This window comes from Clarias gariepinus, chromosome 16 (assembly GCF_024256425.1).
Source record: "Clarias gariepinus isolate MV-2021 ecotype Netherlands chromosome 16, CGAR_prim_01v2, whole genome shotgun sequence".
Classification (NCBI taxonomy): domain Eukaryota; kingdom Metazoa; phylum Chordata; class Actinopteri; order Siluriformes; family Clariidae; genus Clarias; species Clarias gariepinus.
This window is the reverse complement of record NC_071115.1, coordinates 8,344,596-8,370,553: the sequence shown is the minus strand read 5'-3', so window position 1 is coordinate 8,370,553 and position 25,958 is coordinate 8,344,596. Positions and strand designations below refer to the sequence as shown.

Below are 25,958 nucleotides of genomic sequence, written 5' to 3'. Positions count from 1 at the left end.
TGATTTTGTCCTCTGTGAAATAAGAAACATAATTTTTTTAGTGACATGCACTACACACACAAAATTCTCCAATGACATTTATGTACTGTTTTTTTTTATTATAGAAAACATTGCAAAGTTCTAACAGTACTCTTAAGCAAATCTGTAGAAAAATACTGAATCACAAAATTATTTTTATAGTTACATGTAACATGTACTCAGTCTGTAAAAGGTATAATTCCACTATTAAAACTAAAATAGTTTTTAATTAAATAAAAAAGTGGTTACAGAATTCAAGTAGTTCACGTGGGAGGAATTACTGATAAGGCATTAAAATATTTAAACTCATTACTAAATTTGCAGTATCTTCATCTGTATACAGTATATCTGTAGAATATATCAATCAGTGACATTTTGGAAAAGGATCATGCCTGAAGCTCCAACTTTTGAACACTTATACATTTCTATTTATTTTTCCATTAGAGATGACTTATCTGCACCAAACCATCTCTCCAATTATCCACTATACTATAGGTCATTTAGCTAAATAAATATACGACAAAGAAAAAAAAATCTCTCTCTCTCTTATATATATATATATATATATATATATATATATATATATATATATATATATATATATTTTTTTTTTTTTTTTTTTTTCAATTCCACGTACATGAATTTTATTTAATTCCACGTACATGCCCTCTTTTCTCTTTTCTTGGACAGTATAGAAGAACAGGAAAAAAATCGTCTTAAGGTTTTATGATGACTAAATGGTAGCTCCTATCTGCACTGAAATCATATCATCATACCATGCTGGTAAAGTGGAAAAACAAAACAAACAAATGGAAAAAAGATATAGAGATATAGTGCATATAGTGTAATTTCCCTGAATTATATACTGGATTATTAGGATTACTTATTCAAAACCAAAAATGTGAAGTATGACAAGAAGGCACAGTAGAAGGACTGAGGTAACTGAAGTTTCACTAGCTGAAAATAATGAAGACGAAGAATTAGATGAAGTTGAAAATGTGCTGCTGAAAGTTTTAGCAGGAGGTAAGGTACCCATTGTAGCCTGCAAGAAAACTGAAAAGCTTGATGTCGATGTGAAGGCCTGTACATTTGCGGCAGGAGAGGAAAAATCTTTTAAGGATTTAGTGGAGCCACTAGTGATGTTCGAGCTGTTGGTGGAATTAGTGGTGCTGTTCGCAATGTTGTTGGTGAGGGTTAAAACGGCAGCCTGAATCCATGATTGCCCAATTTTACACGTTAGAGGGCCTCCTCTTACAGTCTGATAGAGGGAAAAAAGATCACAGGTCAGTTCTCTTATTTTGCATTGGCTAACTGTAAAAATAACAAAAATTGGTTTTAAAAAATTCAGAGACCTGTTCTAATGGTATGGCCACTATGCAGATAGTGTTTGATAAAAATGTATTTCCACAGTCCACTATAGTAGTGTTGAACTGCTGAAGTGTTTGTTGAGCTACAGCAAACAGATAACAAAGGTGGAAGGATCAGTAAGAACTTTTAAAGTGCTGGCATTAATTGATTTAATATTGGAAATAGAAATGTATTTAGTTTTACACAAAAATTAGCCTGTACCTCCTCCTTCTGAGCCCCAGCCAGCTGCCCAGCACTGGGTACCAATGCTGAAGTTGGTAGTTCCCAGGTTCACACATATGGGCTGGATGAAATCGGAAAGAGTAGGAGTAGTAGACAACTTCAGCACTGCTATGTTATTGCTGCCACTTGTGCTGAATGTGATATTAGTTACAGCAACAGAGACCTCGTTGGGGTTGGAGTCATTCTGGTTGAGGCGACCCAGTTTTACAGTCCAGTCAGAGGGATTTGATGAGCTGCAAAAATGTTTGGCTATTATAATAATGTAAAAAATATTTTACAGTAACTCTGCGATTCCGATTGTATTTACTTACCTGGAGAAGCAATCAGATGAGCTCATGACAAACTGCTGGGCTATCAGTGTTCCACCACAAATGTGAGTACCATTAAGCTGCAGGCTGGCCATCCATGGCCATGTACCTGCTGATGCCAAGGGGCTGCCTGCTCCACCTGAAATAGTATTGAGCTTGGCAGTTCCACAGACCACAGCTAAAGAGAAAGAAAATGTTTGGGATAGCGCTTATGCTTTACGTTTCTTCTAACTTTATCAGGAAAATCCAGATAAGCTTACATGGTACAGTAGTTGGAGGTACAGTTGTGGTGACAGGAGTCAAGCCTCTGCAAGTCACCTGCAGATCACTATCAGTGCCACTGGATGTATATTTGATGAAGCCTGGCTGGTTTGCGGTAATTATTCCATTGATCCAGTTTTGATATTGAGAAACACTTGCGTACACACCAGGAAAATTTGGGAGAGCGCATTCATAACCAAAGCTTACAATGCCAACTTGGATCCACTGAAAGCCCTGTTTGATGACCAGTGGACCTCCAGAGTCACCCTGTAAAGTTCAGGCAGATATGTATTTCTTCTAATCAAACATCCTCTTAAATAGAAAGAGTTACAATACAACAAAAGATAAACTGATGAAGATGACAATACCTGACATGAGTCTTTGCCTCCTTGCAAAAACCCAGCACATAACATATTGTTGGTGATAGATCCAACTCCATATAAGCAGTTACACTTCCTGTGTCCAATAACTGGGACCTGAACTTCCTGTAATGTCCCAGGAGATGGTAGACTTACTGGGGAAACACAGGTGAAATTCCTGAATGATTATTTCTGTCACTTTTTTTTTTTTTTTTTTAAAAAAACAACAACAATCTTCTAATAGGACATTTTTGTTAAATTTTGTGTGATTTAAAAAAAATTTTTTTTGTTAATTTATTTATCTAACTTTTTGCCTAGGGACAGGAGCTACCAATTTCAATGCAGCTTTTGGAATGTCACTTGACAACATTCACGAGTGGAACAGCTAATGCAGTGACTAATGATAAAAAAGACAACAATTACAAAAACAACAAGCTTAAGGACAATGTGTGGAGACAGATAGCTAGAAAAGCTTTGTTTGTTTTAACCCTGCTCAATAGTTCTTAAAAGAAATTCTTGTACAGTGTGTTCTTGTACATACAGCTATAGCTGCAAATACAATAACGAGGAATGTACAACATAATGTTAAAGGTTATTACCCTGCGATTCATGATTGTTAGGCTTTTCTGAAATTATATGTATTTTTTTTTTACATTAATATTTGTTTCCATAAAACAACCCCCTTGTTGTGCTTCCTCTTCCTTATATGGTAATACTTCCTATGGCATGCTGGAACCCTTTTGTCTTCCTGGAACATGCTAACGTGCTTTTTATAGTTTGTCTATAGGTCTCCATACAACATCCTCTCTTTTTTCTCCCCAGGAAAATGTTAATGTTCTTTTGATTTACATAAGATGTTTGTGACACACATGCAAAGGCATAAATATGTCCACTTTTTGACAATTAACAGGGATCTTCAGAAATAGTCATCTGTCAGTGGTAATAAATAGTCATTGTGCCTGCTGTGTGGTATCTCTCCTACCTGGTAAAGGGTACTGAGCAATAATTCTTACCTTTAATTAATTGTAAACTTAACAACAACAGAATACGGATGTCACAGTATGGAAGGCGTACACTATGGTGACTGTGAGGTGTGAAGCGGCCAGGCAGGCAGAAATAACATTATTTGATGTGGCATTAATGTTTTTGTGGTGCATAATGTAAAAAGTTATAAAAATAAAATTTTTAATAAACTTGTTCTGGACAAGCTAAACATTTTCCTACATTTTTAACTACACAACATGACTGTAAAGTTGAAAGAACAGCAACACCAACAATTTAATTCTTACCGCCAACACGGATGTTTCCCCAGCCAGTAACCCAGGTCAGGGTGCCATTGTTAAAAGAGCTCCCTGTTGCAGCCAGGCAGACAGGAGTGATATAATTACTGAATGATACAGTAGAAGATAGCTGCAGTAGTGAGAGGTCATTGTCGTTTGTTAGACCATTGTGGTCTGGATGTTTGAAGACCGCAGTGAGGGATCTTGACAGACTGTTTGGGTTGCTTCCATCCAGAGTATACAGCCCCAGTTTTACAGTTACGTCGGAGGCAGTGTAACTAAAACAAAACAAACAAACAAACAAACAAACAAACAAACAAACAAACAAACAGATAATTGTTCCTGTCATCATCACCTTATCACTAATACATTATGAGTCCAACCTCTATAAGCTATTTGTATTGTTATTATTCTGTATCACACCTTCCAAAGCAGTGAGCTGCCGAGAGGACCCAGCCATTATTGATGAGGGATCCACCACAGAAATGGCTTCCAAACACTTGCAGACTGACTTGCCAAGGCCAAGACCCAGAAACTGCGTTCTGTCCTCCTACTATCCTGGTGTTGAGATTAGCTACACCGCATACTGATAAAGACAGATAAACAATGTTAAAGTTACATCAATGGCTATGTCTAGTTTTTCCGACCATGTCTGCATAAGTCATTTGGGCAAGCTATGTGTTGTAGTTTGTTACTATATTTTGCTAGCCAGACACTATACCAGAGAACACATGGCAATCAGCAATAAGCAGTAAAGCGGCTTAAGTGCCAAACTGATGCCAGTAGTGATGCAGGATATTGGCTTAGAGATGCAAAGAGGTTTCTAGGAATTAAAATTCTAAGAGCTTTTACTTTTTTGAAGGGAAAACTGAACCTTCAGTTGTAGGCTAAACACTGGAAGGTTTTGCCAGGATTTAAGCAGAGAGGCAAAACAAAGACACCAAAGACCACCAAGATACCTGATGCACCTACTGACAACTTATTAGCGGGCAGAAGTAAATCATAAAACTCAGATAAAACCAGCATAAGGTCCACCTTTTACCAATGTTGGCATGTATTCATTCCTAAATGAATACGTATTTCAATTAATGTAAAGAAAAACTCACCATTCAGCTGTGAGAGGCACCCTGAAACAATAAAAAGAGTTTTAGTAAGACATTAATCATTACTTTGACAAACATTTGCAAACAATGCTTGTTCCACTGATGGTTTGTTGATATCATTTGCAGGTAATTGCCTTTGACTCTTTTCACTCTGCTAATCCCTTTATTCATGCTCAGAACAGGTTTTACATGTCACATGGAACTTACATTTGTGTCATGAGGTAAGTGGATTCCATGGATTTAAGGCTAGTTACCTACAATGTAATTTAAGGTTTACTAATAGTATCATGCCAAAAACAGCTAGGGTTTGCTTAGAACTGGACTTGTAAATTACTGTAAGTTCATTACTGTTTTAAAATAGGTTCATTTACAGACTCCTAAAACAAACTTGAATTTCTGTGTGAGAGACATGGCCACCCTCAGTTGATACAATGATGCCACTGTATATGATCACTACCTTGAGATTTAGGTTAAATTAAAAAAAAAGATTCCATATGTATGTCTCTCACTCACTCACTCATAATCTATACCACTGTTTACAGGGTTGTGGGGGGACTGGAGCCTATCGCAGCAGAACATGCAAACTCCATGCACACTGAGGTGGGACTCGAACCTGGTCGAGAATCAAACCCAAACCTTGAAGGTGCAAGGCGACAGTGCTAACCACTAAGCATTCTATAGAAGTTTTATTTCACTATGAGCTTAGTTGTTGGTTTCCTTAAATAGTATTTTGGTGTGAGACAACATTACAATAACATGCATTATTTTAGTGTACTGTATCTGTACTTTTATCTGGTGCTCCACTTACTCTGTCTGCCAAAATAGGCATTTCTAGTTTGTAATGAAGACCTATTAGGATGTTCAGCTCATTTGTTTGTACATATCTTGCATGTTTATCTTTTGGGTGATCAGTATAATTTTTTTCTTATCTTTTCTTAATCTTATCTTAATATTCAATGTTTTCCCGCTGCATTACTATTCATACAGTACATGGTGGGTGAAAACTAACTAAGCAAGAGTCATAAAGAAAACTTCTCTTAATAGATGATAGTTAGTGCAGGCATCGGCCACAAGAGGCAGCGCATTCAACGTAAACAAAGATGGCTGACTGTAAACAAAGATTGTTAACTGTCCAAGTGCGAGCTACGAGGAAGTGTGGCATACAGTGAAAAAAGAGGAATGCTACACTACATGCATATACAACGATGCAAGAAGATGCGCCACCAGTGCCTACATTAAAATGTAAAGATTTGCTTTAATTTTCCTTTGTAATAAAGTACAACTTGTTTCAATAAATTTGTATTAGAATTATGGAATTTATTACCAATTTTTTAATTTCTTGTTACTTTTCACCCACACTGTACATTAAAAGTTCTGTCTTTCATACTGATCAAATAGTCTGTATAGAGCAACATTAGTTTAATGAATAATCAGAGTTTTCTGATGGTGTTGTTATGGTAATATGCAAAAAAAAAAAAAAAAAACCTGAATCATGCTCTACTACTTTTGTTCTCTTGCTCGCTGAGTGTATTGTGTGAGTAATTGTATGTGTACATATACAATTACCCAACAAGTGAGTGAGAGAACAAGAGTGGCACAGCATGATTCAGCGTTAAAAAAAGTTCACATGTAATCGAAACATCATTAGAACAACAATTTTGTTTAATTGCCTGGTAAAACAAGAGAAGCTAAATGTAAAAAAATGCTAGCAATTTTCATTGACAATCAGATGCAAATTAGAAAAAACATACAGTATGTAAAGTGTATAGAGGATTACGGCTGCTGATGCCCCGTTTATGTATGTAAGCACAGGTAATCTTATGCGAGTTTTTTATTTATGCTTATGTTACTGTTCCTCATGCTCCGTTCTAAACTGGCAAACAAATGGACGGGTGCGGTTACTAGGCAACACAGCCATGCTGGCAATCAGAGTAAATGCATTACACCTGGCCGGTAGGCTACTAGCTCCCAGAAACCAGCGCACCATGTGTGAACAATTAGATAGCACCGGGTCTGAGAGCGGTGCTCCGATATATGGAAAAAAAATAATAAAAAAAAGAGAAAAAGAGAAAACTGAGAAAAGAAAAATGAAAAGATTAAGAAACGATAAAAGTGAAAAGATAAAAATAAATAAATATATAAACAAATAAATATTTTCATTTCAAGAGAAGTGGGGAAACCCAAGCACGAGCTTGGGAGGATTCTAGTTGGGGGGGGAGTGGGGAGTGCGGACATAAGCACTCCCCATGTCACAGTAAAAAATAGACCCCCTTTTGAGTCGTAAGAGTCAATATTAAAGAGGCGCTCTCGCCTGGTGCTGCATCATGCTCACACAATCCGATTATTCCCTGCTCCCTGCTGTAATAAACACCCCACGGCCCAAAGTTCCCCTCGAAGTCCTGCGTTGGATTATTGAATGAATTCATTAATCATTTTTTAAATTTAGTTTAGAAAATAACCTGTTTGATAACCTTGGTTTGTTGCCCAATGATGATCTTCACTGGAAGACTGATTAGGCAGGATTATAAGATAAATGAAACATTTTCCAGGACATTTTTCTCACATGTATTTAAAGTGAAGCTGTATGATTGTATCATTATATAGGTAGAAAATTGTCACATCTTGTTGCAATCAGGTGTGGCTTTTGCTACAGTATAGCTATTTATACTTATGTGAGAAAGCCTCTGACCTGGCTTTATGAACTGTTAACAGAATTCAATGTGCCTAAACTCAGACAGCCTGCTTGAATCCCTTAAACATTGAATATAATCACATGATTATAATTATAATTTTTATGATCGTGCGATCATCAACTCTTATCAAAGACTCAACATGACAATACACATTTTACTCATAGTTGTGACATATATTTAACTGCATTTATGTAAGCCAGGGTTTACGAATAAAATTAGTCTAAAAATGTTAATTATGTGAAAAAAAGTAAAAGTATGAAAGTCCTGATTCTTAAACTGTCTGGGTGAGTTCTGGATGCGTATTAAGGAAGTCGATATGAAATGCAAAGTCAAAACTTACCCTTGGTGAAAACCAAAAGCACCACACATAACGTTCTGAACACCATCATTGTTAAACACTCTTGTTCTGTAGCCCCAGTACATATGTGTTTGTACCTTTCTGCACCTGGCATCAGCCCATAAACCACACCCCTCTCTTTTTCCCTACATACAGTTACTCAGATACACAAACACACAACCCTCACCCAACATTGCATACCTAACTTTCTTAATAAGAGCCCAAAAAAAGACCACAAGTAAACTTATATGTAAAGATTATAGGTATAAAGCATATACATTTTATTCCTTTTATTCTCTATTCTATTTCTTCTGTTATCTATTCTCCTTAAATCAACAACTGTTATCGAAACTGTTATTGTTCTTCATTCTTACGTTCTTCATCTGTTTAACCATTAGCCAAGACCAAAAAAACCCCAAATAAATCACTTCCTGTTGAACAAGGAAATTTTTAAAAACCTAAAAAGAAATATAGGATTGAAAAAATAAAACCCTCTCTACTGTATCTATATTCTTTGTGCCATTTTTCTGTGCCAGAATTTTATCACAGAATAACAGTAGTACAGTATTTAGGATCTCTATCTTTGGTTTTTGTGCCTGGTGTGTATTTGTATTTGTGTGTTTGTAGTTTAGTTGTGTGTTTGATAGTATTATGCAGAATATATGTGGTACAGTAGAAATTTGGTCATTTGTTTTGTCTTTTTAGCTATAGCAAAGTGATTCCCTGGTGTTTATAGATGATGACTGTGTCAGTGAGTATTGTTACATTTTGGTAAAAAAAATTTTGTACTGTAGTTTTTACATTGTAATGTAGGCATTTATTAGGTTTCTTGTGATATTATTGTTATTCTTTGATTTCCATTTTTTTTGAATAGTTTTTTTGTGGTGTTAGTGTTGTTAAAAAACAAACAAACAAACAAACAAAGAAATAAATAAACAAACAAACTAACTAACTAACTAACTAACTAACTAACTAACTAACTAACTAAAATGTTGGGTTTTTAGTTTTGATATTATCAAAATTAATTTTGTACCCTTATGGATAAGGTGTTTAGAAAATTAAGGTTGTGTCATAATGGAGCATGTTTGCTCAGTTGCGGTGCTCAGTTAAAGTTTTATAAAATCTCCACCAAGATGCCATAGTTCATGCTATTGAAACTGGAGTGAAGTTTGATAAATGTACTTATAATTCTTATACTACTTAATATAATACTTATATATATATATATATTTTTTAGTTGATTCTTAATGAAACAACTGGAGGTGACGGTGACAAAGAAAAAACTCTCTAAAGAGACATGAGGAGGAACTCTAAAGAGGAACTAGATTTACCAGGAAGCCCATACTCATTTCTTTATAGAATTGTGTGATCTCAGGACAAAAGTGCAGGTGTACAACAGGCATTATGTCTGTGATTTGGCCAGGATTTGGCGGGGTTGTGTATAATCTTTTAAAGGTTTTGTTTCCTTTGCATTTTTATCCATTTTCTGCAAAGAATGGAGGCAGCATTGGATTGTTTCGAAGAAAAAAAAACATAAATATGGCCTTATTTGTATGAAATGTAATAATTTTTTTATTATGTAATATAAATAAATATAAACTATAATATGTACAGTAATATAACATAAAGGTAATATTTTTTTGTATGAAAAACATCATTTCCAGGGAATAAGCCAGTAAATTCGTCTAAAATCGCAGGTTTTGCCTACCCCTTGCGAATGTGCCACAAGAATCTCAGATGTGGGAAGATAATTTCTAAATCACGCAAGTTCCCCAGATAAGACTAATCCCGTGTGAATAGGACATTAGTTTAACATCCAAAAAGTAAGGTTTACAATAATCCAACATACAGGTAACAAAACCATGAACCATGGACAATTTTTTTTCTGCATCATGTTGTACACCTTATTTAGCAAAATATTTCTTAGAAGAAATAAGTTTATTTTAGAATGTTATCTTTATGAGTTTCAAATGAAAGGCTGAACTACTGTATCAGTCAAAAGTTTAAATTTATTATCTACATTCTAGTATACATGTTCGATTTTTTCAAAACTATAGAATAACACATACTGTATGGCGTTAGTTAATTAAATAACAACAACAACAGTAACAAAAGAAGAGTTAATTTAAAGCCTCAGAAATGATCAATTAACAGCACTATTCAGTCTAATCAGATTAGACTCCGTATGAAGGCTTTACAGAGCATAAGTACAGTAGCAGACACTCAATCTCATCTCAATATCAGCTGTTTAAAAGAGATTATTGAATATTATGGATGCCTTCAGTATTTTTTTACAGTGTTTTACAGTAAAAAAATAAAATAAAAATCAGGAAAAACCATGAAGTTAGAAGGTGTGTCCAAAGGTTGGCTGGTAGTGTAAATAATCTACATTATTACATAATTGTTCCACGTGATGAAACAGAAAGGTCATCCAGAGTTAATATGTGATCAGAAAGCTTGCTTATAGCTACATGTAGACCTAGTACCAGTACTACTGTCTTGTCAGAAATAAGGAGAAGGAATGAGAATGCATTTCTAATGTTATTTACACATTCCTCAACATTATTAAGTTGGTGTGTCCCATTTGGCTAGACTAAAATACACAGTAGTGTGTCCCCTGCATAACAGTGAAAACTAATACCATGTTCTGTCCCACATGGAGTGTACAGTATACTTCGATGTGCGCCCAAGTACATTGATGGCCGCTCAAGTATATTTGCCAATTCTTTTTAATAAGATGTTCGGGAGAAGATCCATGATTTATTAATTAGTAGAGGACAGTACACTGCTCTCGCGATAGGAAAATAAACAGGTAAAGGAACAGTAGCAGAAGAGCGGTTTACTGAGTACACACGTTGTACTGCCGTAAATGCAGAGGATGCCAGACATCAAACTGAACATTTGGGTTTTCTGTTATGTCATGTAGATTCAAAGGTTACTTTTAAAACATGTAAATTTTTACTCCTAAAATAATGCAGAACTCACAAAATGCGCTTATTATTATTAGTGTTGTTGTTGTTGTTGTTAATATTATTATTGTTATTATTATTATTAGAAGTAGTATTAGAATAAGTATTTATTTATTCAATTTATTTGCAGAAACAACCTAAAAACAAAAAAAATGAATGATCGTATGCATCTATGCTATTTGTGTGTATTTTGTTTTTGAGTGCATTATGCACAATGATTTCATTTTAGGGTCTGCAACATAAAGCCTATAACTATTATGTTCTGCCATAATTAAGAAGGGCATTGTGGGAGAGGTTGAGCACCAGTCTGTGAAGGGTGGTGAGAGAGGTAACACCTGCAGGGTATATCTGAATGGATTTTTGTGTAATGAGTGTTCTATTTTGCAGTGAACCTGGAGGAGATAAAGAGGGCAGAGGTGAAAACTTTAACCAAAAGAAAGCCAAGTTGAGCAGTAACTTTCACTGCAGAAAAGAAAAACAGAAATGAAGGGTTAAATTACTGCAATACTAACAGCCTGCTTTTCTTCAATTGGGTGAGGTCACAAACTTTTTTATGATAAGTGAATATAACAGGACTTACTTCTGGTTAAGTATATGTATATGTTTTTTAATTAAAAAAATACTGTATATAATACATATTATTTTAGCAAATTTACTCTTACATACTGTACTGTACTGTATATATAGCTGTTATATACTAACCACTAAGCCACTGTGCCGCCATATAAACATATGAACTACATCACGGTGGCTTGGTGGTTAGCTCTGTTGCACTGCACCCCCGGGCTTGATTCTGATGTCTGTGTGCATGGAATTTGCATGTTCTCCCTCTGCTTCGTGGGTTTCTTCCAGCTTCTCTGGTTTCCTCCTGGTTCCAGTCCAAATGCAGATTATTTTACAAGGCACTGACCGTGCAACGCAGGCTTGGAGGACCCAAAAGCGAACACAACAGATCAGAATAATTTATTGATTTTAATGAGGAATATGCCAGATAAAAAAAAAAACAGATAAACTTAAGCAGACAATCATCAATTGGATCAAAAGCAGAGGTAGGCAGCAGTGTGAGTAGATAATAGGCTGGGTATCAGTCGTCTGAGTTGTGAGACATAAAAGGTTGGGTTGATGCGGAAAATAGGAAAGGATAGGGAAAGTCTGTAGGAAACAGGGTTAATTATCTTAGTGGCCTGTTGAGTGGCATCGGTCTACTTGCCGTTTGAAGTAGCTGATGGTGTGTAGGAGGCGGGTTCTGGCCTGGGACCAAACCCTTTTGCAGCGGCATTTGATAGATGATGCTGAGGGTACCGTTATCTCCTTTTCTTGGAATGGGAACAGGGGTGGCTAATAGCCCAAGCAGCATTGGAAGAGAGAGACCTGTGGAATAGGTCGGTAGTGAGTTGTGCGCATACTCTATTCAGGAAATGGTTTTGCTTCAAGTAGTTGCATCACGGGACACCATACACCTTAGGGCCTTCTCCAGTTCCTGGTTAAGTCTCTCTGTCTGCCTGTTTGACTGAGGGTGATTTCCAGAGGACAGGTTGGGTGTTGCTCCGACCAGTGTGCAAAATGCCTTCCAGAATTCTGTTGAGAACTGGGGGCCATGGTCAGAGATGATGTAGGAGGCGAGACCATGCAGGCGGAAGATGTGGAGAATCACCAATTCGGCTGTGTCCTTGGCTGACGGAAGTTTTGGCAAGGAAACCAAATGGGCAGACTTGAAGAATCGATCCACCACGGTCAGGATGCAGGTATAGCCATTGGAGTTGGGAAGACCGGTCATGAAGTCCAGAGCGATATGAGACCAAGGCCGGCGGGAAACCGGGAGCGACCGCAGAAGACCAGCGGGAGGTTTATTGCTTGACTTATTCCTTAAGCAGGTATCACATGCTGCAACAAACCCCAAAAAATTGCCCTTTATGGAAATCCACAAAAATTGTTGCTAGAGAAGGGAAAGGGTGCGGGCTCCCCAAGGTGGCAGGCAACTCAGGAGTTATGTCCCCATTCCAACACCTGAGGCCAGACAGACGCAGAGAGAAGAGAAGACCTCGGATCCGGATCTGTTGCTCGGATCTGGTTCCTGATTGAGTGCTCTCTTTACACATGTTTCGATATTTAGGAGTGTTTTCGATAAGCAGTCGTAGGGTTTGTGGGGCGGCAGAGAAAGAGCACGTGTCTTGCTGAACACTTGCTGGAGGTCACTGTATTCCGATGAAATATTGAAAAGGTCTGGAAATTCATCCTTAACAGGGTGTGACGAGTGGGCTCTGGCAGAGTGGAGACATGAAGGAAAATAGGCAGGGCTCCAATCCAAGATGGTATTCTTTGCCCAGTCAATGCTGGGGTTATGTCGGAGCAGCCAGGAATTCCCAACATGGTTGCCTGAGATTCTCAGGGTGAGCGGGGGAGTGCGGTGAGTGATGGATGATGGAACTTCTGTCTAAGGCCTGGACTGACACGGGGTGTCCAAGGGCAGAAAAGATGTTCTTAATTCCCTAGCTGTAGCAGCACACATCAAGTCTTGGTCAGATCCAGAGTCTATGAGAGCTTTGAGTGGTTAGGCCTTGTTCTTGAAGATGATCATGATGGGAAGCAAGAGTCGGAGGCATGCATCAATGCAACCTGCTGAATCCATGAGTCCATTCAGGTCTGAAGAAAGCTCCAGAGACCAACTCATCCTTGACGACTTTGCTTAGTCCATCGCACATAGTGCAATCATTCCATCCACAGGAGGCCACCAGGGTGCAGAACTTGATGGCGTAATCGTATGCTCCAAGCATCTGCCCAGCAGCCTCCTTGCAGAAAATTGAGCGGTCAAAGACTCTTTCCATCTAGTTAGTGAATGCGCTATAATTGATTCATCAGGGGTCGTCGGCGTCCCATAGTGCCGTTCCCCACTTAGGTGCTCTTCCAGAAAGAAAGGTGATGACAAAAGCTATTTTTGAACGTTCAGAGGCTTGTAACTTAAGAGACAGAGAGCACTGAGAGAGGAACGATTGCCGGGTTCTCTGTTGTAGGACTGAGGGGGCAGCAGGCGTGGTTCTAGGATAGGAAATCGAACTGGGGCTGGGGGTAATGAGACTGGAAAATGTTTAATCTTGGAAGTGAGCATGGTGAGAGTGTCCACCATAGACCTCAGGTTTTGATTAACCTGCTAAATCAACCCCTTGGTGTGTGCCAAGGAGGGTGCTCTGTGCCTCCACAGCGGTCCTGAGTTAACCTAAATCCGCCGAATTATTCTGTCACAAGGCAGTGACTGTGCAACGCAGGCTTGGAGGATCCAGAAGCAGACACAACAGATCAGACTTTAATAGTTAAACTTTAAGAGTTTAATGATTTTATTAAGGAATATGACAGATAAAGAAAACAGAGAAACTTAAGCACAGAATTAGTAATTGCGGCAAAAGCAGAGGTGGGCAGCAGTGTGAGTATATATGGACTGACGATCAATGTTTGGGGATGAGAATGATGTTTCTGTGTGAGAATCCAGGCTGCTATGCGCATGCCAAATCCAACGCGCGGGTTAACAGCAGCATGCAGAGGGATTGGAGATCAAAGGGTGCTGAGTGTAGATCGTATCCGATGCAAAAAGTGAGAGCGGATCATGGATTGAAGCACTGGTGATTAAATTGTAACAGAAAACAGACCTTTAATCCAATTACTGATTGTCCTGGTGATTGAGGCAGAGTCGTGGTCGAGAAACATAAGCGAAAGATCAAAGCCGGTATATCCGTCAACGTAGAGATTAATCCAAATCGAGAAGCAAAATTGTATCCGGTGACAAAAAAAGGGTTGACAGCATTAAGAGCAAAAACACTTGGCATAGATGTAAATGAACACTGGGTTATAAGCACACAATAATTTAGCAAGGGATGGTATTTTATGGGCGAGTTATATAGAGTGAAAGTGATTAATGAAATCCGGAGCAGGTGTGCTCATGCCAGCAAATGAGGCAGTAAAACAGAAGTGGAATGGAATCTGAAGAGAGAAGTCGTGGGTGATCATGACTTCAAATTCAAATTTTCAAATCAAATTCGATTTGATTTGGCTCAAGCCGTGGGCGTGACCTGACATACCATGACAGATTAGCCTAATTGATATTTCCCAATTGCCTGTAGTGTGTAAATGCATGTGTGAAATTGACATTGTCCTACCACGGTGGTATAAAATGGGAATAAATACAGTGGTCATCACTGGTCTCCACAGACTATAGAGGTTCCTAGATTAAATGTGTGTCAATCAAACATATAAGCATAAACCTGAAATTATATCCAAATCTAACATGACATGACAATTTGTTGTAAATTATGTCATTCTTTAATAATTATTCCATTTTGCACTGCTTAGTAAGTACAGTGGTGGCTAGACAATGTACACCATGTATTAGAGTTTTCAATGTACACAAAACAGGTAACGTCAGTAATTAGTTCAAGCCTATCTGGCTGAGGAGTTGCGTTGATTAAAATCTGTTGGTTAGGTTAATAGATTGAACAAATATGTGGCTGGACTGTACAAAAATGGCTGAAAGTAGGGAATTGTGAATTTCCCCCGCAAATTTCTCTACATTATTGGCAATCAAGCAGGCATTGATGGGGCATGTGACACTAGAGTACTGCAGACTTATTTTCGACTTTATGCTCTGCTAGTTCCCGCAGCTTTTAAAACTTTTAAAGCAACGCCATACTAAATATTGATTGTTGCATGGCAATTTATGGCCACAGTTATAACAGCTAATTGTTGATAAAATATATTGATATTAATAGAAAAATTTAAGAGTTAACCTTAGAATATGTTTAATCTGCATAATAATGCAATAATTAATAATGCATCCTTAGTTCTGATCTGAAGCCTGGAATGGAAGGATTGCATCAGGAAGGGCACCCAGTGTAAAATTTTATACTATTAAATTTTACCTACTATTATATTGTAGTTGCCATGCTTCTTAAAAAGCAGTTTTACTGTCATTGCAAGTATTGTACTAGGATTTAAGCTATGCTATTTCAACACAACGTGGTTTATAAAGAAGCATAACTGGTCTATTAAGGCACCAGTATGTTTTTAAAAGTAAATAATTCACTGTGACACATTGTGACTCTCAGGTAAACAATGGAAAAAGAGTGATAAGTAGTGCCATTAAATGGCGACTCATCTGACCTTAAAATACACAGTAATTAATAACCATGCCTGATGGACATGTTAATTAGTCCTTCCAATAAATTTCTATACATAAAAATTATTTACAAACAAATATTTAGTACTGATTTTGTTTTCTGTAAAATATTAAACATTAAACCGAATAAAAAAAATGACATGCACCACAACAAAACATTTTTCTTCAAGAGCATTTATATACTGTTTTTTTTAAATACAGAACACATTGCAAAGTTCTAACAGTACTGCTAACAAAATACTGTAGCAAAATACTGAATAACAAAGTTGTACAGTTTCATAGTGACATTTACTCAGCCTGTACGAGGTATATATTAAAACACATTTTTTAAGATTCAATAATAAAAAAAAAGATTCTTAGGATTTCACAATCAATGTTCAGGTCATTTAGCTGAAGAAATGTCCTTTAATTGTGTGAAACAAGAAAGTATATATTCTTCTGATCGATTAAATTTTCTATACAGTCTTCTTTTTCTTGTTATTATGTTTATAAAAAAATCTCAGCAAATTATTTATTTTATAAATTTAGCAATTTACACCCATCAACACTTTCTGTTCTCTCACTTGACAATCATCACGACAGATCATATATAAAAACAAAATACTGTAACATGTACTGTACTGACATTTACCACCCTTTGTTTGCAGCGCTATACATTTCACAGTAAATTATTTCACAATACAATTACAACAAAGTACTTTTACACTTTTACATTTACAGATGTTTACTGTATTTTTTCAGTAAAATGCAGCAAATGTAAAATAAAATATAATCTGCTACATTTCCACCACATAAATCCAATCCACTGAATTAACTGCTCAGTTGTTTAAAGTATAATTCTATGAAACAGCATTTCTGAGCAAATTTTCCACGTACTTTATGAAAGCTAAGCATGCTTGGAGTAGAGCATTAACTGTTTAATTCCACATACATAAGTATATGTATATGTCTATAACAGGCTAGTCTTGTTCTTGTTCTCTTTTCTTAGACAGTCACGATAAGAAGAAAGAAGAAAGACATGATACAGGTATGATACTATAGATGTTGTCATAGTTTAGGTGTATTACAGAAGTAAATGGCTGCTCCTATCTGCACTGCAATTTATAGCATCAAACCATGCAGGTAAAGTGCAAAAAAAAAAAAGAAAAACCCTAAATAAAGTGAACAAAAGATGAACCAATAGAGATATGGTGTCCATTACATGTAGAGTCTTTTTTCCTGAATGATATACTGGCTTATTAGGGATGCTTATTCTAAACCAAAAGTCTGGAGGAGTGCAAGAATTGACAGTAGAAGGACTGAGACAACTGAAATGGATGACAAAGCTTTACTGTCTGACGTTGATGAAGAGGAAGATGCTGTGTTGCTGGATGTTGTAGCAGGAGGGAATGTACCCACTGTAGCCTGCAAGAAAGTTGAGAAGCCAGATGTTGAAGTGAAGGCCTGTACATTCGTGGCACGAGGGAAAATATCTGGCAAGGATTTAGTGGAGCCACTAGTGCTGTTTGAGTTGTTGGTGGAGTTAGTGGTGCTGTTTGAGCTGTTGGTGGAGTTAGTGGAGCTGTTCGAGCTGTTGGTGGAGTTAGTGGTGCTGTTCGAGTTGTTGGTGGAGTTAGTGGTGCTGTTCGAGTTGTTGGTGGAGTTAGTGGTGCTGTTCGAGTTGTTGGTGGAGTTAGTGGAGCTGTTCGAGCTGTTGGTGGAGTTAGTGGTGCTGTTCGAGTTGTTGGTGGAGTTAGTGGGGCTGTTCGAGTTGTTGGTGGAGTTAGTGGTGCTGTTCGAAGTGTTGTTGGTTAGGGTTAAAACTGCAGCCTGGATCCATGTCTGCCCAATCTTACACATTAGAGGACCCCCTCTTTCAGTCTGATGAAGAGAAAAACATAACTATTGGTCAGTTTTCCTATTTTTCTTTGAACGGTAACTTTTAACTGTAAAAATAACAAAAATAAGTAAAAAAATAAAAAAACATCAGAGACCTGTTCTAATGGTATGGCTGATATGCAGATGGTGTTTGATGAAGAAGCAGTTCCACAGTCCACTATGGTCGTGTTGAACTGCTGAAGAGTTTGTTGAGCTATAGCAGACAGATCAAAAGGTGAGGTGCTGAGATCAGTAAGAGCTTATGAAGAACTGGCATTATTTATTTTATATTGAAATATGACACTTATTTTGTTTCAAACACAAAAAAAACCTGTACCTCCTCCCCCTGAGCCCCAGCCAGCTGCCCAGCACTGAGTACCAATGTTGAAGTTGGTACTCCCCAGGTTCACGCATATGGGCTGGATGAAGTCGGACAGAGTAGGAGTGGTAGACAACTTCAGCACTGCTATGTTATTGGTGCCATTTGTGCTAAATGTGATATTAGTTACAGCAACAGAGACCTCATTAGGGTTGGAGCCATTCTGATTGAGGCGACCCAGTTTCACAGTCCAATCAGAGGGTTTTGCTGAGCTGCATGGACAGGTAAGAATGTTGTTTAAATGTGTGGCAAATTTTTTAATGTTTCTAAGTAACTCTGCTATTCCAGTTGTATTTTGTTTACCTAGAGAAACAATCAGCTGAGCTCATCACAAACTGCTGGGCTATCAGTGTTCCACCACACACATGAGTACCATTAACCTGCAGACTGGCCATCCACGGCCATGTACCTGCTGTTGCCAAGGAGCTTGCTCCTTCGGAAATAGTATTGAGCTTGGAACTTCCACATACCACAGCTGAGGAGAAAGACAATGTTTAGCACGGAGCTTATGCTTTATGTTTCTACTAACTGCATCAGGAAAATCCAAATGAGCTTACATGGTACAGTAGTTGGGGGAACGGTTGGCAAGCCTTTGCAGTTCACCTGCAGATCACTATCAGTGCCACTGGATGTATATTTGATGAAGCCTGGCTGGTTTGCGGTGATTATTCCATTGATCCAGTTCTGATATTGAAAAACTCTTGTATACACACCAGGGAAATTGGCAAGAGCGCAGCCGTTACCAAAGCTTACAATGCCAACTTGGATCCACTGAGAGTCCTGTTTGATGACCAGTGGACCTCCAGAGTCACCCTGTGTAGTGCAAGCAGACATTTATACCTTCTAATTGAACAAACCTTTAAATAGAAAGAGACAACAATACAACAAAAATAGGCTGATGAAGATGACAATACCTGACACGAGTCTTTGCCTCCTTGCAAAAACCCAGCACACAACATATTGTTGGTGATAGATCCAACTCCATATAAACAGTTACATTGTCTATTTCCAATAACTGGGACCTGAACTTCCTGTAGTATCCCAGGAGAAGGTAGACTTACTGGGGAGACACAAGTAAAACATTAAAACTACTCACTTTCTCAATTTAGACAATTTTTTTAAACAATAATTTCCTAATAGGACATTCCCCATCAATTTTGTTTGAAAAGCACCAAAGCTTGATTTTACCAGAATTTTGCCTAGCGACAATTGACCGATTTCAATGCAGCTTTTGTGAAACGTCACTTGAAAAGATTCAAGTGGAATGGCTAATGCAGTTACTAATGATAAAAAAGACAAAAATTACAGTACAAAGACAATCAGCATAGGGACAATGTGTGGAGATGGATAGCCGAAGATCTTTGTGTGTTTAAACCCTACTCTGTAGTTTTTATTAAGCTCAGTCATTTTTATACTTTTTTTGTTGTTGTACTGTATTCTTCAATACTGCTATAGCTGCTGTGGCTTATCAGTCAGTCACTCAGTCCAAGAGTAGTATACAATAATGAGGAATGTACAAAACAATGTTAAAGTTTGTTACCCGGCGAATCATGATTGTTAGGGTTTTTCTGATATTGTATGAACTTTCCCATGCCTCTATATCTTACAATGCTATTTGTTTGTTATTGTCATTTTCTATAAAACAACCCCTTGTTGCGTTTCCTCATTCCATATTTGATAATACTTAGGTTTATAACTCTTCATACGACTTTCTCTCTTTTGACGTCCTTTTAATTTAAATAAGACGTTTGTGACACAGGACAACTGGCCAAATGCATAAATATGCTCTCTTTTTGACAGTAAAGAGGGATCTTTAGAGACCATCACTGTGTATGCTGTGTGGTATCTCTCCTGTCTGATAAAATGTACTGAAATATAATTATTACCTTTTAATTAATTTTAAACTCAACAAAAACAGAATACAGACGTCACATTTTCTGTTACTATCCTGCTAAAGCAGACATGTTATATTTATTGGTACGATACACTGCATGTTGACTGTGTTTGGGTGCAGTATCGTTTCTGGTCTTGTGTGTTGTTATTAAGGAGGTGGAAAAAGCTGTGGAAAAATCTGAGTGTTAACTATGTGAGGAAGACTTACGAGAAGAGGGGATTAAAGTGGCCAGACAGGCGGAAATACCATTACTTGATGTGAAATTCATTTTTTTGTAAAAGTTGTGTAAAGTTGCAAGAAATGTGTAAAGAACAGCTACATGAACAATTTTAATTCTCACCTCCAACACGGATGTTTCCCCAGCCAGTAACCCAGGTCAGGGTGCCATTGTTAAAAGTGCTCCCTGTTGCAGCCAGGCAGACAGGAGTGATATAATTACTGAATGATACAGTAGAAGACAGCTGCAGCAGAGCGAGGTCATTATCACTCGTTTGACTATTGTAGTTCGGATGTTTGAAGACCGCAGTGAGGGATCTTGACACACTGTTAGGGTTGCTTCCAGCCAGAGTATACAGCCCCAGTTTTACAGTCACTTGATCATATGTGTAACTGAAAAAAGCAGATAATCAATCCTTTCAAAACCTTAGTACAGTACTAATACATTATATGTCAAGCACTTCTATACTATATTTGCATAGTTATTTATTCTGTATCACACCTTCCAAAGCAGTGAGCTGCTGAGAGGACCCAGCCATTATTGATGAGGGATCCACCACAGAAATGTCCTCCATTCACTTGCAGACTGACTTGCCAAGGCCAAGACCCAGAAACAGCATTCTGTCCTCCTACGATCCTGGTGTTGAGATTAGCTACACCACATACTGATAAAGACAGAAAAAACAAGGCCAAAGTTAGAATGACTCAATGATTACAGTATGTCCAGTATTTCTGACCATGTCTCCATTTATACTTTAGGCGCTCTGACTTAGCCTCTGATTTTATGGGCTGTAAAACTAAAGCACGCTATGTACTGTAGTTTGTCACTATATATTGCTAGCCAGGCAGAGAGAAACCATGACAACCAGCAATAAGCAGTAGGGTGACTTTAGTGCGAAACTGATGCCATTGGTAATGCAAGATAACATAAGACATAAAGTTGCACAGGAGTTTCTAAGATCTAAATTTCTAAAGAGCTTCTATGTAGTTGTGAATGGCTGTAGACTAAACCGAAAACCTTCACCAGGATGTAACCAGAGGTCCAAACTAAAAAAAAAAAAAACATTAGAAGTGCCTACTGGTATAAAATTGGCATGTGAAAGAAAAAAAAAAATAGGTCCACCTCATCTATGCTACACTTTATACTTTTTCTCATCTTTCCACCAGTAGGATGTTCTTATTAGCAATGTTTGCTTGTGTTTATTCCTTAATTAAGACATATAAATAAAAATATTACTATTAAAAAAAATCAACTAAAAAACTAATTGGTATTATTAATAAGAAAAACTTACCATTCAGCTGTGAGAGGCATCCTGAAACAATGAAAACAAAGTAAGACATTGATTATTGCTTAGACAAACATTTTTTTTACTGCTTGTTCCACTGATGTATTGCTGATAACACAAGAAGGTTATTATCTATGACTCCTGTCACTCAGCTAATCTTTTCTCTCATGATGAGAACAGGTGTTAGGTGTCACCTGCAATTTGCATTCCTTCCATGAGTTAAGTGTATTCCATGAATTTCTAGATAGTTACCTATAATGTAATATAAGGTTTATTAACAACGGCATGTCCAATCAGCTGCTGTAGGGTTTGCTTAGTACAGTACTGGCCTCGTAAATTAGACAATTTATTGTACTAATCATGAGCTTATTTTAAAAATAGGATAATTTACAAACTCTAACAAACTTAAACTTGTTCGTGAGAAACATAGCCACTAAAACTTTCATTTGACACTTCTTACAGTTTTCTTGCATATATCCACTATGGTTACAACAACTTATTTGCTGTATCTTGATGATAAGGTATTTCCAGTCATGGCTGTGTTAGATTATGGTTAAAAGCTTGTGTTCTCCAAAACTTCCACATCTTAGCGACTTCTACCGTGTGTAATAATCATGCAACTACACAATTATAGAAAGACGTCACACAACAACTTACGATTATAAGTCAATGCTTAACTACAAAAAATTAATTAAACACAACAACAGAATAATAAAATGAACTATGGCTCTTACACTTCTCTTTGAGATTTAGGTAAAGAATTCCTGTGCTTTGAAAAGTTAAGTGTTTTTAGCTTCCTATAGAAGTTTACTTTACTCTGAGCTGTGTTGTGCGTTTCTCATCCAGTATGAAAAAAGCGAAGAACCCCTGTGAAAGCATTATTTTAGTGTATCTATATTTTTAACTGGTGATCCAGATAAAATTATTCTGTCTGGTTACTTAAATGGTCATTTCTAGTTTGTAATGAAGACCTTCTATTATGTTCAGCTCATTTGTTTGTACATATCTTGCATGTTTATCTTTTTTGATGTTTAATATATATTAGAATTTAATATGTTTTCCCTTGAATTACTATTCATAAAATAAAAAAAATTCTGATATTCATATTAATCAAAATATAGTTGAAAAAAGATGCAAAAGCAGGAGTACACACAAGACCTGTCCTTATTACATGCCTTAAATGTCTTGGTTTAATGCACACACGTACAACACACCCGGTGAGTGAGTGAGCAAACAGGAGTGGTAGAGCGTGTTACTAAAACAACACCACCATAAATCTCTGATTACACTATACTGCATGCATTTCAAAGCCCAGACACAGTGTTACTGTTTCTCTCCACAGACTCTTTACTGCGAACAACAGTATTATAAGTATTCATACTGTATATTGCTTGTTTGTGAACCCAAGTGTTAACATTTTTAAGTATTTGCCTGGCAGCAGGAGGGTATGTTTCACATGCCGATTTTTTGACATTTTAACATACAGCCTGTATCGCATTGCAAATTGATCTGATTCAACTTGTGTCTGTTTTTTCTCTTTTAGCAGACTGACTTGTTTTCCTGTTGCATTTGTTAAACTTGTTCATTGCCCAACAATGATCTTCACTGGAATACTGCTTAGGCAACAATTTCAAATAAATGAGAACTTTTGAGACAAATTAAGACATTTTGATCAAGTTTATTTAAAGTAAAGCTGTATATGTGGATTATAGGCGGAAAATTGTCCATTTTTAAACATGTTGCAATCAGGAATGTCTTTTGCTGTAGCTATTTATACTTATGTGGGAAAAACCATTGAGCTGGCTGTGCTTTATGGACTGTTAACAGAATTTAGTGTGCCTAATCTCAGTACAATTCCTTTAACATTTATATACGTCAATAAAAGATAAGGTTTCGTCAGAAATCGCTTTTTCAGTGATATTTTTACATTTCAAACATTAAAGAACCCGAAACCAGTCTGTATGTCTGTCCAGACAGATTTTGTCACAGCATCTTGCAAAACTGGCTGGACAGAATCCAACGAAACTTTGTCAGTCCAGATATTTGCCTAAAGATAAACCTGCACCATAAATAAAATCAAAATATTGAGTAGAAGGGAAGTTATGAGTAGTTTTGAGCCAGATTATAAATGGCAAGTTTTGATAGTGAATGCAGCACATGCATTATATCCACATAGATATTTTTATCTTCATTTTTATATTTAATAGTGCTGTACAGAACTGGTTAACAACTCAGAGGTTAATACGAAGGGACTAAACAAGAGTGACAAGCAGTTTCTCATTATTACTAAATGACTACCATTAGCATTTTATAAATACTGGGTACTTATTCTCATTAAGTACTGATTAAGATGTAGTACTGTAGTTCAATAATTACTATAATTAAGTAATTATAACTTACTACTTGAACTATTAATTACTACTTAATTAAGTCTTATTGCAATTAATGGCTTGTAATAGTTTTGTACTACATACATACACTCGTATACAGTATGGTAAATTACCAGTACAAGTCAGGACAATGTGGAGCTGCATACAGTACAATACACACATGCACACATTTAGGACTCATGACATTTCACGTTTCATTTACGTGTGACAGATATTCTGTTGCATTTATGTAAGCCATGAATTAAAAATACCATTAGGCTAAAACTGTTAATTAGTAAAAAGTTAAACTTTAAAAGTCCTGATCCTTAAACTGTCTGGGTGAGTTCTGGTCAAATTCAAACTTTATTTGTCACATACACAGCCATACACAGAATGATGTGCAGTGAAATGCGTATTCGACTGCCCGTGACCTTCTGCGTGAGAATAAATTGCACTAGCAAGTACAATTAATTAATCATTGTAAAAATAAAAGAATAAAAAATTAATGATTCAAATACAAAAATAAAATATGAAAAAAGAGAAAATGATACAAATATGGAAAGCCTTTAACTGAAAATTTACAAGGTTGTTACTGTATGTACAAGGTTGTAAAAGAAAGAAGAAAGAATAGAAATAAAAGTTTACGAGGAAATCAATTTGCTATGCAAATTCAGAACCTACCTTTGGTGAAGACTAGGAGCACCACACACAACGTCCTGAACACCATCCTTGTGAAACACTCTTGCTCTTGTAATACTGTAACAGCATTACAGCTGTATATACCTTTCTTTTGTACCTGCACCTGGGATCAGCCCATAAACCACACCTTTATCTCTCTCTCTCTCTCTCTCTCGCTCTCTCTCTCACTCGGAGGATCCATAAACACACAACTCTAACCCAACATTGCTTACCTCACTTTTTTAATTAAAGCCAGAAACAGACCAGAACAGACCACAGGTTAAACTTATGTATTTGTAAAAAGCATTATGATTTTTTTTTTTCAAAATCAACAACTGTTTGGTAATCCGGCTTTAAGGCTAAAAACAGAGTGACAAACAGAGATTAAGTCTCATGATGTCAGGCAAGAAGTTTACTTAAACAAGTAGTTCTACATTCTTACCTTCATCTGTCAATCATTACCCAATACCAAAAAACCCCAAAACATATCACTGCCTGTCAAGCAAGTTTAGTTTTTATTTAAAAATTCTTCCATTTTAAGGAAGAGTTCAAAGAACCTAAAAAGGAAGCTAGGATTAAAAAGAAAAAATTCTATCTATATGTTGTGCTATTGTTGCGTGTTTAGAATATATAACAATATCATGCCATATGTCATACTTTAGAATTAAAATGAATTAAAAAGTAAAGATTGTAATACATGACAGAAAGGACAGTAAGTGAGTCAAAAAAAGTCAAGATAGTAAACACAACTTGGATATGTTACTTACCTGGTGGATGAAGGGTGTAGTATGGGTGGGAGTGTATGCTTGGGGTAGTGGCTGGGATTTCTTTTGGGTTAAGTCCTATTGCATAATGCCATCTTTGGTTTCTGTGAATGTTGTGTGTATGTGTTTGTAGTTCAGTTGCGTGTGTTTGATATTTTTATGCAGGAGATATGCGGTTAGGTGGTTTGTTTTGTCTTATTAGCAGTGTTGGAGGACGTTACTTTAAAGTAACTAATTACATTACAAAATTACTGTCACAATTAGTTACATTTCAGCATTAATTTCTGAGAAAAGTCTGGTTAGAGTACTTTTCCATTGCAGAAAATGAAAACTCTTTCCTCCTCCTAGTCAAGACCTATAGAATTATTCTACGAAGTTTGACCTAGAATCTGTTAACTACTAAAACCCCTATCTCACCTACGCGGTTTCGCGT

The 25,958-nt window shown here is 36.8% G+C and overlaps 1 protein-coding gene across 1 annotated transcript; it reads right to left on the bottom strand.

Moving 5' to 3' along the window:
• Nucleotides 1–713: 713 nt before the first annotated feature.
• Nucleotides 714–24,925, bottom strand: LOC128544954 (uncharacterized). The gene is made up of 21 exons (XM_053515266.1): nt 24,765–24,925; nt 21,721–21,741; nt 20,931–21,093; nt 20,553–20,821; nt 19,233–19,378; nt 18,876–19,131; nt 18,622–18,793; nt 18,277–18,530; nt 18,056–18,153; nt 17,342–17,942; nt 12,377–12,802; nt 12,129–12,289; nt 4,923–4,953; nt 4,240–4,402; nt 3,826–4,094; nt 2,546–2,691; nt 2,177–2,444; nt 1,920–2,094; nt 1,588–1,841; nt 1,371–1,468; nt 714–1,276 (listed from the first exon to the last, which is right to left on the bottom strand). Exons 1-21 carry the CDS (start codon nt 24,808–24,810, stop codon nt 902–904), a joined length of 4,392 nt encoding a protein of 1,463 aa, XP_053371241.1. The 5' UTR covers nt 24,811–24,925; the 3' UTR covers nt 714–901.
• Nucleotides 24,926–25,958: the final 1,033 nt, after the last annotated feature.

Coding starts and splice junctions, on each gene's coding strand:
- LOC128544954 (XM_053515266.1), bottom strand. CDS start 24,810: ATGGTGTTCAGGACGTTGTGTGTGGTGCTCCTAGTCTTCACCAAAG. Junction 19,132..19,232: donor GAGGCAAAGACTCGTGTCAG/GTATTGTCATCT, acceptor TGCACTACACAG/GGTGACTCTGGAGGTCCACT. Junction 12,803..17,341: donor TGCACTCCTCCAGACTTTTG/GTTTAGAATAAG, acceptor GGTTTGTTGCAG/CATGTGATACCTGCTTAAGG.